The 9,849-nt window shown below is 40.2% G+C and overlaps 2 protein-coding genes across 2 annotated transcripts; one reads left to right on the top strand and one right to left on the bottom strand.

The window, feature by feature from the left end:
• The first annotated feature begins 751 nt into the window (after window positions 1-751).
• On the top strand, window positions 752-3,657 carry tubb4bl (tubulin, beta 4B class IVb-like). Its single transcript, XM_042504628.2, has 4 exons — window positions 752-933; window positions 1,781-1,889; window positions 2,066-2,176; window positions 2,288-3,657. The coding sequence occupies exons 1-4, from the start codon at window positions 877-879 to the stop codon at window positions 3,343-3,345; spliced, it is 1,335 nt and encodes a 444-aa protein (XP_042360562.2). The 5' UTR covers window positions 752-876; the 3' UTR covers window positions 3,346-3,657.
• Window positions 3,658-4,239: 582 nt separating this feature from the next.
• crb3a (crumbs homolog 3a) lies at window positions 4,240-9,371 on the bottom strand. The gene is made up of 5 exons (XM_042504647.2): window positions 9,069-9,371; window positions 8,793-8,872; window positions 7,576-7,774; window positions 5,814-5,860; window positions 4,240-5,717 (listed from the first exon to the last, which is right to left on the bottom strand). Exons 3-5 carry the CDS (start codon window positions 7,652-7,654, stop codon window positions 5,508-5,510), a joined length of 336 nt encoding a protein of 111 aa, XP_042360581.1. The 5' UTR covers window positions 7,655-7,774; window positions 8,793-8,872; window positions 9,069-9,371; the 3' UTR covers window positions 4,240-5,507.
• Window positions 9,372-9,849: the final 478 nt, after the last annotated feature.

Genomic DNA, 9,849 nt, shown 5'->3' on the forward strand with positions numbered 1-9,849 from the left:
GGTAAACTTTGGAAAAATTTTTTACACAAAATGAGGCCTTGGATTTTGACCTCCATCACTGACATTGGAAGCACATGGCCAACCTATATTTGCCTCATAAGTAGGCCTACAGGTTAACATTTTTTTTCTTTGTCACATTGCGATTGTTAAAAACAGTCTACTGAAATTAAAAGTATTTTTAAAGGCATTAAAGCACACCTTTAATGAAAAGAAATGGGCAAACAGAGAGTCAAACCTTCAGCCTTTTGGCCCTACATAATTTGCACATCCTGGGGATTTTTTTCTCTAATTTTTCCCGTGTGAATGTGCGGACCTCATGGCATCAAAACATTCATAACAGCTACCATGGGATAACATAAAAGTTGATACTTTTATATAAATATCAAGAACACAAGTGGATACACTTTATACGTTACTGCCCTTGTCATTTCAAGCCATGGTTTATTGATATTGTGTGTGAAACGTCACAATAATGAACTCATGCCTTACAAGGAGATACACTGTTAAAACTGCACATCAATAACCTTGATGACTTATCATAGTGTGTAGCTATAACAAGGATGTGTGCGCGCGGAGGGGTGTGTGAGTGCACTCGGTTCGTGAGAATAATGAGAATCCTTATTGATGACTGATGCAGCTCCTCGCGCCCTATCCGCCATTTCCACGAGTCTCGGTCCCTCCCTTTCTCCTCCGGTCTTTGGTTGCCATGGCGATGACGTCAAGTTGCACCACCGATTCAGCCCAGTAGACGGTCTCAGAGGCGGTGCAACAAAATCCCGGACGATCAACCGCAGGAGTCATCATCCTGTGAATCTCCGTTATTCAGACTCCCATCTCTCTTAAGTATATCATCATCCTTGCACCCATCTGTCCAAAATGCGCGAAATTGTGCATTTGCAAGCCGGTCAGTGCGGAAACCAGATCGGAGCCAAGGTATTTTTCTGCTTTTCTTTTCCCTGTTTGGTGTGTCATTGTGGAGGCGAGGGGAGTCTGCACCTAATCTATCCTCCGAGAATCCTCTAGAATAAACCCAAGGCGGTGTCTCTCGACTAAAACGTCGTGCAGTGAATAAAAATTAAAAAGCATCGACGATTTGCTAATTTATAATCTCTGCACGGCTTACATTGGGCGTACTTTCGGGCACGGATTAAATCGCGGTAATTTATGCAACAGAAAAAAACAATATTTTTCTTGAATATTTGCATGTAAAATTGACATTTGAATTTTCTAGCTTTTTGTCGAGTGCTGCATGCAATTATTTGCAGGATTCACTATAGTAGTAATGAATCCTTGCTGTTGGTGTGGTAGCAGCCTCCCCTCCCCCTTCTCCTCCACCTATATGACCTATTTTTGCCAATACCTTTCAATCCAATTCCAGTAAGAAAATGTCTGATTTTACACCAAATCACTGTTAGTTTGTGATGTTAACTTTTGCACGACTGCATATTTAGAAGCTTTAAGCTTGATGACCTCAATTGTACAGTGTGTTCTCATCAAAGACACTGTTACTTATCAGATTATTGCCATCTGCTCGATTACCCCTGAGACAGCCTGCATTTCAGACTAATAGACTGCTCCTTTGACTTGCAATCAATTAGATAATTAAACAGTCATTGCAGCTTTGCATCCTTAAAAATAGCATCCTATGAAGTAGCTTTTTTAGGAAACCGAGGTGGGTGCTGTTACCTGTTTTGAGCATTTTAAATTATTGTATCATTTTTTAAAAATCTAAATGTATATCTGGCTCTCCCTCCTCTCCTTCCACGCCCTTTTTTCTCAGTTCTGGGAGGTGATCAGTGATGAGCACGGCATTGATCCCACTGGTACCTATCATGGAGACAGCGATCTGCAGCTAGACAGAATCAGCGTCTACTATAATGAGGCCACAGGTAAGTTACAGATTCAGCTGTAAAGCACAGCAGGTCAAAGTGAACAATATGTTTTCTTCCTGCACCTATCCAGCTCTCCTGCTATGCAAAATGATTTCCATACATGTCTGCATTTTATCATGCTCGACATGCTTGTAAGATTTACTGGGAATGATGTTTTCTTAATCTGGTACCAGGTGGAAAGTATGTTCCCCGTGCCATCCTGGTGGATCTGGAGCCTGGTACGATGGACTCGGTCAGGTCTGGTCCCTTTGGACAGATCTTCAGACCCGACAACTTTGTCTTTGGTAAGCTGAGAATTTAGTGACAATCTACCCACCTATCACATCCAATTATATGTGCTGTTCTTGCTGCAGCCCGTTTGCTACACCAGTGAACTGTGAAACTTTTGACTGCAGGTCAGAGCGGAGCCGGAAACAACTGGGCCAAAGGCCACTACACTGAGGGAGCCGAACTTGTAGACTCCGTCCTGGATGTGGTGAGGAAAGAGGCTGAGAGCTGCGATTGCCTCCAGGGCTTCCAGCTTACTCACTCCCTGGGTGGCGGCACTGGCTCTGGCATGGGCACCCTGCTCATCAGCAAGATCCGCGAGGAGTACCCTGACCGCATCATGAACACCTTCAGCGTGGTGCCTTCTCCCAAAGTGTCTGACACCGTGGTGGAGCCCTACAACGCCACTCTGTCTGTCCACCAGCTGGTGGAGAACACAGACGAGACCTACTGCATTGACAATGAAGCCCTGTATGATATCTGCTTCCGCACACTTAAACTCACCACGCCCACCTACGGAGATCTCAACCACTTGGTGTCCGCCACCATGAGCGGAGTGACCACATGTCTGCGTTTCCCTGGCCAGCTCAACGCTGACCTCCGTAAACTAGCTGTCAACATGGTGCCCTTCCCCCGTCTGCACTTCTTTATGCCGGGCTTTGCCCCCCTCACCAGCAGGGGCAGCCAGCAGTACCGCGCCCTGTCCGTGCCCGAGCTCACCCAGCAGATGTTCGATGCCAAGAACATGATGGCGGCCTGCGACCCACGTCACGGCCGGTACCTCACCGTGGCTGCCGTGTTCAGGGGCCGCATGTCCATGAAGGAGGTGGATGAGCAGATGTTGAATGTGCAGAACAAGAATAGCAGCTACTTCGTCGAATGGATCCCGAATAATGTGAAGACGGCCGTCTGCGACATCCCACCCCGCGGCCTCAAAATGGCTGCCACTTTCATCGGCAACAGCACGGCCATCCAGGAGCTGTTCAAGCGCATCTCCGAGCAGTTCACCGCCATGTTCCGCCGTAAGGCTTTCCTCCACTGGTACACTGGTGAGGGCATGGATGAGATGGAGTTCACTGAGGCTGAGAGCAACATGAACGACCTGGTGTCCGAGTACCAGCAGTACCAGGACGCCACCGCCGAGGAGGGCGAGTTTGAGGAAGAGGGAGAGGAAGAAGTCGCCTAAAATCTCCACCTACCCAGCTGCCAAACCTCATTCCAACACACTCATCCCCTGACTCCATCCATTTCACCCCCCTCCATCATGACTTGAATGACCCACCACACTGACAAACTGTCACCATCTAGATCACTGTTGCTCTAGTGTTAGACATCGATGTGTACTGATGCTAGTAAAGCTTTTTGGTTTTTGTATGTTGTAAATGCACTGAATTACCCTTACATTTGTCCTCTCATTGCCTTGCGGAATTCAAAAGCAAGTGATTTTAACTGTGAAGCCTTGAAATTGTAGGGTGAATAAAATCGAATTAAAAGGCCACTTTTACTGCCTCTTGAGTTTTTATTGATTCGATTATTGTGTGATCTTACATGACGGCACCTCATGTGAGTGACTGATACATCTCTTTTTTTGTATGGCATTTAATCTAAACAAGGGGGGAAAAAATCATATATTGGTTTGGCAGATGAACTCTAAATACGGCCTGTAAACAAAAGCATGATAAAAATATGATGAAAACAATGACATTTGTAGTCAGTAAGAAACCAAGCTTTCTTATCTTCTAGTGAATATTAAAATGGTCTTGCTGTCTTTTTAGTCTGAGTTAGTCCAATATAATCTGTGTCTGGAAGGGACAAAAATCTACTCAGATTTTCATATATGTCTTTTTTTATGACCCCCTTAATATTAAGAACATGCATTTTGCCCCAAGAGAAACAATGAAGTAGTAGAGGATTTTTACATAATTACAGGTGTTTACACTCTAAATTGACACAGAAAAGGCAAAAACTGCTGCATTAAAATAACTAGAAAGCATGAACTAAGTATTTGACACTTAAAATCTTCTTAGAAGACTCCAAAACCTCCCCTTTCATATGTGTCCCCTGAAATATTGAAATGACCTTCAGTAAAAACGACTGAATTTATTTGCATTCTGGAACCATTAAGAACAACATAGAGAATGTGTGTGTGGTGTATACATCATTATTAAACTATTTTGACCACATTTCCTCTACCAAATTATAAAAAAATACCTGTATATAAAAGATTTGACTCTCTACAATTTTTCATTACATCATAGACTAACAATAGCTTCAGTGTTTCTCAGGTACAGTCTGACAGGTTGTTGCAGGAGCTGAACTTTTCACTCTGACTGCCTTATCTGCGAAGCTGTTTTATCACCCAAAGACTCGGCATGCAAAGGTATGGGCTTGTTTACATTTCCCAGTGTTGCTTAGATCTTTTTATAGATTTGTCACATTTACAATTTCATCCCCCAGATATTATTTTGACTGGGATTGAATAGTGAGAATAATCATTACATTAGAAACATAATGTAGTTTTCAGAAAACTCATACATTAGAACAGGACAGTCATCCTCGGAGAGGCTTTAAACTGCTGAAAAGCTTTGTAAAGTTTAATTATTCAACTATTTTACAAACAATTTATTTATTTGACAAAAGCTTAAATAAACATGCAACACTGTAAAACATATATTCTTGATTACGATGCATTGTGTACTGCATGGTTGATCTGATGAAATGAAAAACTTTAAATAATGTGACTTTAAATTAAAGTGTAAACAATCATTTGCTTTTCCCCAGAATCATTCTTATTACCTAATTTTTAAGGGCCTCTCTAAAAGTGAGTTTTTGAACCGTAATAAAAATATCTGACTCGATTTAAAATGCAGTGGACTCAACGAAAAGCAAAAGAAAAGAGTTTGAGGTAAAAGATTGGAGTTGATTTTCTTAGTGACAGTATTTCATATTAGAATGAATGAAATTAAGGTACATCATTAAATATTACATTTAGGCAACTGAAATGATAAAAACCTGTCTAAACTAAAGGTATTAGTGGTGATAAAATACTGAACCTCTTGTTTCATTTGTGCAGAAAAAACGTCCAAAACCTCCTTGAAATGTTCAATTGTTCTTGAAATCAGCCGCATTTATACATCCAGGTGCCTTCCTTCGTGGTGCCATGCAGGAACCATTCAGTGCAGGTTGAAATGAAAGCAGGAAGTAAATCCATCTTGTTAGGGTGCCGAAAACTTGGCAACCCGTCCTCTCTCAAACCTGGAGAGACGTCTCTTTCACTGATAAGCTCATGCGGAGAGCCTCATCACGGTGTCACAGTGTCCTCGCAGGATTTTGTAAAAGTAAAAAGTCTCAAATGAGTCTTTCCTCCTTTGGTAACTTTAGTGCATCTGGTGCCGCAACGCCACGTGCACCAGACTGTTCCTCAGCGCTGGGTCTATACGTCCCTTCTGTCTGTCTCCTCTTTTTCACCACGCAGAGGAGCCAGCCGAGCACAGCCAACACTATGGCCAGAACACCCAGCGTGACCGTCGGGGCCACAATAGCGGCAATGTTTGGACCCTGCAAATGTAAAAATACAGAACAGTAATAAATCAATCAGTAACAATGGATACTTTTTATGTCATTTAGTAGTCAAGATGAAGATTTCTGACTCACGGTACTGTTGTTAGAACGGTTCTCACTTGCAGGTAATGTATAATTCCCTGTGAAAAGAGCAAAAATTGTTAAAAACAAGGCAAACTCTTTTCATGCTAATTGTCACCAGTTACCTATGAACATACAATTGAGTATGTGCACCCTAACTGCTAGTAACCTATTGGGGAAGCCCATTAAATAAAAAGATAGTTTATCAAATTGCTGGTATCCAAAATACATTTGCTGTCTTAAAAAAAAAAAGATTACTTGAAGGGATACTTCCTTTGTTTTAGTTTTATTTGCTTTAAAATTCATATAAGGCACACATTCCCCATGAACAGATTTATAAATAAAATGTGTAAAAGTTCGTACATATCCTGTGCACCCACCGAACGACAAGCGCAGAGGAGACACACAGCCAGGACACCGTCAGGAATGTGTTTTTGGCATGGAAATATAAGAACCAGACAAAGTATTCCACACGTAATCCAAAGTATTTAGAATATGTTACTTAATTTGAGTAATAGAATAGAATATGTGACCAATTACATTTTTGGGTATGCATTCAGTAATCTGTAGGAGAATACTTTTAAAAAGTAACCCTTCCAGCACTGGTAGTCGGTATTTCTGAACAGTTTGTCACTGTATGTTTTTTTTTCAACAGAACACAAACATAAAACAAAGCCCGATAGATCCAGATACGATAGAAAAAGAGACATATTTCAAAGTATTTTTATATTTTTCTTTACTCCTCTTTGACAGCAAACTGAAACTCTTTAAACAAAACAAGGCATTTGTTATCTTGGGCTTTAAGAGACACTGATTGACATTTTTTAACCATTGTCTGAAGTTTTATTGGCCAAATGACTAACTGATTAAGCAAGGAAATAATCTTTAAATTAACCACCAATGAAAATAATCATTAGTTGCAGCCATAATTCACATCAGAGTTTAATTTCTTATTTTTTTATACCGTGGAAACATTTTACGTAAGTGGAAAAAAAAGAGGAAACAAAAGCACTGCAGAAGTTGCTTTAGCTTTATGCACACACTCATCAAATAAAAAACGCAGCATACTTTGCCAGATATTCTGCCAGCCTGTTGCTGTTCCCAGCCATTTCATCCATGAGCAGCCATGTGATCACTCAGTGACATCACGAAACTACATTGTAACTACTTGACCAGCAGAGGAGAAGAAGTTCAGGAATGCAGAGTGTACAGCAGCTACAGTATATAGTCAGCTGAGTCAAACATGTTTGAGATATGAAGACAAAAAAAACTTTAATCTATTGTTTGTTGTTTGTGTTAAACATCACAACAGAACTAAAAATCACATCAAATTAAGGTTTTGTTTTGGAGACTTAAACCCTCCCCCGCCATTTGCTGAGTCAATCATTCACCGGGGCAAATAGTAAACTTTGCAAGGACATAAGTGCAACTTGATAACAAGAAGTGGGGATTGCAGGAGGGGGCAGCCATGCTCAAAAGACAAAACCCAATGTACTGTGAAATTCTTTTGTATGTGTAATTATTGATAAGATAAAAAAACAGATGTAAATGCACTTATGTCAGGCATGGCAGAGTGTGTTTCTTAATCCTTAGTCCAATGTTCTTACAACTTGCTGACAAGTCTGTGCATGGTTCAGCTCTGGAATGACCCATATCTTTTTTTTTGTTTATTTGTCATTGCAGAATACAATAATGGCGTGTGTGTGTGTGTGTAGGTGCGGTCATAAGGATGTCTTATTTGTGTGGGAGGATGTACCAATGGTTACTGACTCACCCCACACAGGGTTACTGCTCAGCACTAGCAGCGAAACACTCCCGACCACAACTCCAGGCACATCCGGACACACTGCCATCTTCTCCCCGTGACCAGCAGGGGCCAAGTGAGGGCAGACTGGGACTCCGACAACGTCAACTTGGGTCCATGTCTTTATGTTCAGCACTCACAGTGTGGTTTTATCGCTCATCTTGAACAGCTGAAGACACATTATTGTTTGTGATGAATAGACAAACGTCATTTTTTTTGTCACTCTTGTAGACTCCTTTAATCTGAGTCAAGGACACCATGTAACCACTGAGTCACATTCAGCCTGATGTTGAATCACCATTAAACCTGCTCGCACCACAGGAAAATAATAGACTATTAATAGCATTACACACTGAATACAGCTTTAATGTTCAACCGTCTTTGACCTGCAACTAAATTATTATGTTTACTACTACTAAAGAAGACAATATGCAGTGCTGGAATGTAACTAAGTACATTTACTCAAGTGCTGTACTAAAGTTTGAATTTCAGGTACTTGTATTTTACTTGAGTTTTTCCTTTTCATGCTACTTTTTACTTTTACTCTACCACATGACAGAGGGAAATATTATACATTTTACCTCACTACATTTATCTGACAGCTTTACTTACTTAACAAATTAAGGTTTTGCATAAAAACATAAGGAGGGTTTAAAAAATATGATGTTTTGTCAATCGCCATTGATTTTCATAAACATTTCAGTCTTTTTCTATGTATTTTTTATTGAGTCTTAGGGGGTGTTTTTTCTATTATTATTATATTAATAATAACAATAAAATGTTGAGGTTTTTTAACCTTTTTTTCTTGTCAGTTTTGAGGTTTTGCGTGCTTTTTTTCTTTTTCATATAATTTTGAGGTTCAGTGTGTTTTTTGTATTTTTATTTTTAAATTACTTTTAGGTGTTTAAAATATATATATTATATATATAATATAATATTTTTAGGTGTGTTTTTTTTCTTCATTGCATACTTTTATTGTTAAAATTGTAATTACATGTAACTGTCATATTTACGTAATTTTACTTGAATTCCATTTTCAATGCACGACTTTTTCTTGTAACAGTATTTTCAGACGGCGGTAGGATATTAGTAGGCCTACTTTTACTTAAGTAAAGCATCTTATGGTTCTTCCATCTCTAACAATATGTTTTAAAGTTAATTTCCCACAAGCTGCTTTAGATACATACCACTGATCCTGCTGTTTTCAGGTGATCGAAGCAAAACGGGAAACATCGAGCAGCAGGTTGATTCCCCTCTTCCGCCTCACCTTGATAAAAATGAAACCGCAACAAATGCTTCAATGAAAAGGTAACATCTGGAGACACAGACTGTGCTTACATGAAAGGATCCCGAAGCGGACTACATCCTCCTCTGCACCGCCAGTTTATGTAAAGCAGTTTTTTTCTTTTCGTCTACTCTTCAAATCGCCATTGGTCACATGGTTGAGTTTCGTGTTACATTACCTGCGCGCAGTTATCCACCTGCAGCAGCGCGGACAGACACTCCTTTGTATAAAGTCGAGGAAAAACGCAGTTTACTGAAGCAGAGCAGACCCGATGCCTCCTGTTGCAATTTAAAAAAAAAATCCTGAAAATACACTAGCCTATATTATCTAAAAGATAACTTTGAGCACATCCGTGTCACATTATGCCTCCTCACCCTCTGATACTTGTTTTAAACTGAACTTTTTGTCATTATGCTCTCTGTCTCTCCAACCTGCTGTTTGAGTACAATGTTTAACTGTACTCCCTCCCCAGCTCTTACCTAGCAACCTGTCTGCTGGCGGTGCCATGAAATAGCGCCTCCATCAGGTTTCATGTTACCCAACATGAGAAAGGATATCAACATTCCTGAGATATTTTAAGGATGAATTCGGCGGCCAGCTGGTCCAGTGGGCTCTAATCCTCACCTAATCTCCCCTCCGCAGACTCAGAGGGGCAAAGAAAATGTAGGCAGCGTCAGGCCTAATCTGTGGTGCTCAGATAGTTTTCATTGAGACAGTGTGTGAGAGCACTGAGGCGTTTTTTAAAGAGCAGAGAACTGCTGTGGAAAATTACTCATATGGGACAACAGGGAGTCAGTCTGGGGAAATGCCATATCATTTATCTATTTATCTATTTTATAAACTGTATATTAGTGACACTGTATTCTGAGTGATTGTGTGAGTAGACTTGTCAAAAAAGTACAAAAAAAGTTAAATTAAAAAGTTAAATTGTGTTATATTCAGTAATATCATAGAATATT

The sequence above is a fragment of the Plectropomus leopardus genome, chromosome 18 (assembly GCF_026936395.1).
Source record: "Plectropomus leopardus strain MGB_pleo_1.0 chromosome 18, ASM2693639v1, whole genome shotgun sequence".
In the NCBI taxonomy this organism is placed as follows: Eukaryota; Metazoa; Chordata; class Actinopteri; order Perciformes; family Serranidae; genus Plectropomus; species Plectropomus leopardus.

Excerpts from the sequence above, each read along its gene's own strand:
- tubb4bl (XM_042504628.2), top strand. The coding sequence starts at position 877 with ATGCGCGAAATTGTGCATTTGCAAGCCGGTCAGTGCGGAAACCAGATC. Across the intron at positions 1,890-2,065 it reads CTACTATAATGAGGCCACAG|GTGGAAAGTATGTTCCCCGT; the intron begins GTAAGTTACAGA and ends ATCTGGTACCAG. Across the intron at positions 2,177-2,287 it reads ACCCGACAACTTTGTCTTTG|GTCAGAGCGGAGCCGGAAAC; the intron begins GTAAGCTGAGAA and ends TTTTGACTGCAG.
- crb3a (XM_042504647.2), bottom strand. The coding sequence starts at position 7,654 with ATGGCAGTGTGTCCGGATGTGCCTGGAGTTGTGGTCGGGAGTGTTTCG. Across the intron at positions 5,861-7,575 it reads GAGCAGTAACCCTGTGTGGG|GGAATTATACATTACCTGCA; the intron begins GTGAGTCAGTAA and ends CTCTTTTCACAG. Across the intron at positions 5,718-5,813 it reads ACCGTTCTAACAACAGTACC|GGTCCAAACATTGCCGCTAT; the intron begins GTGAGTCAGAAA and ends TTACATTTGCAG.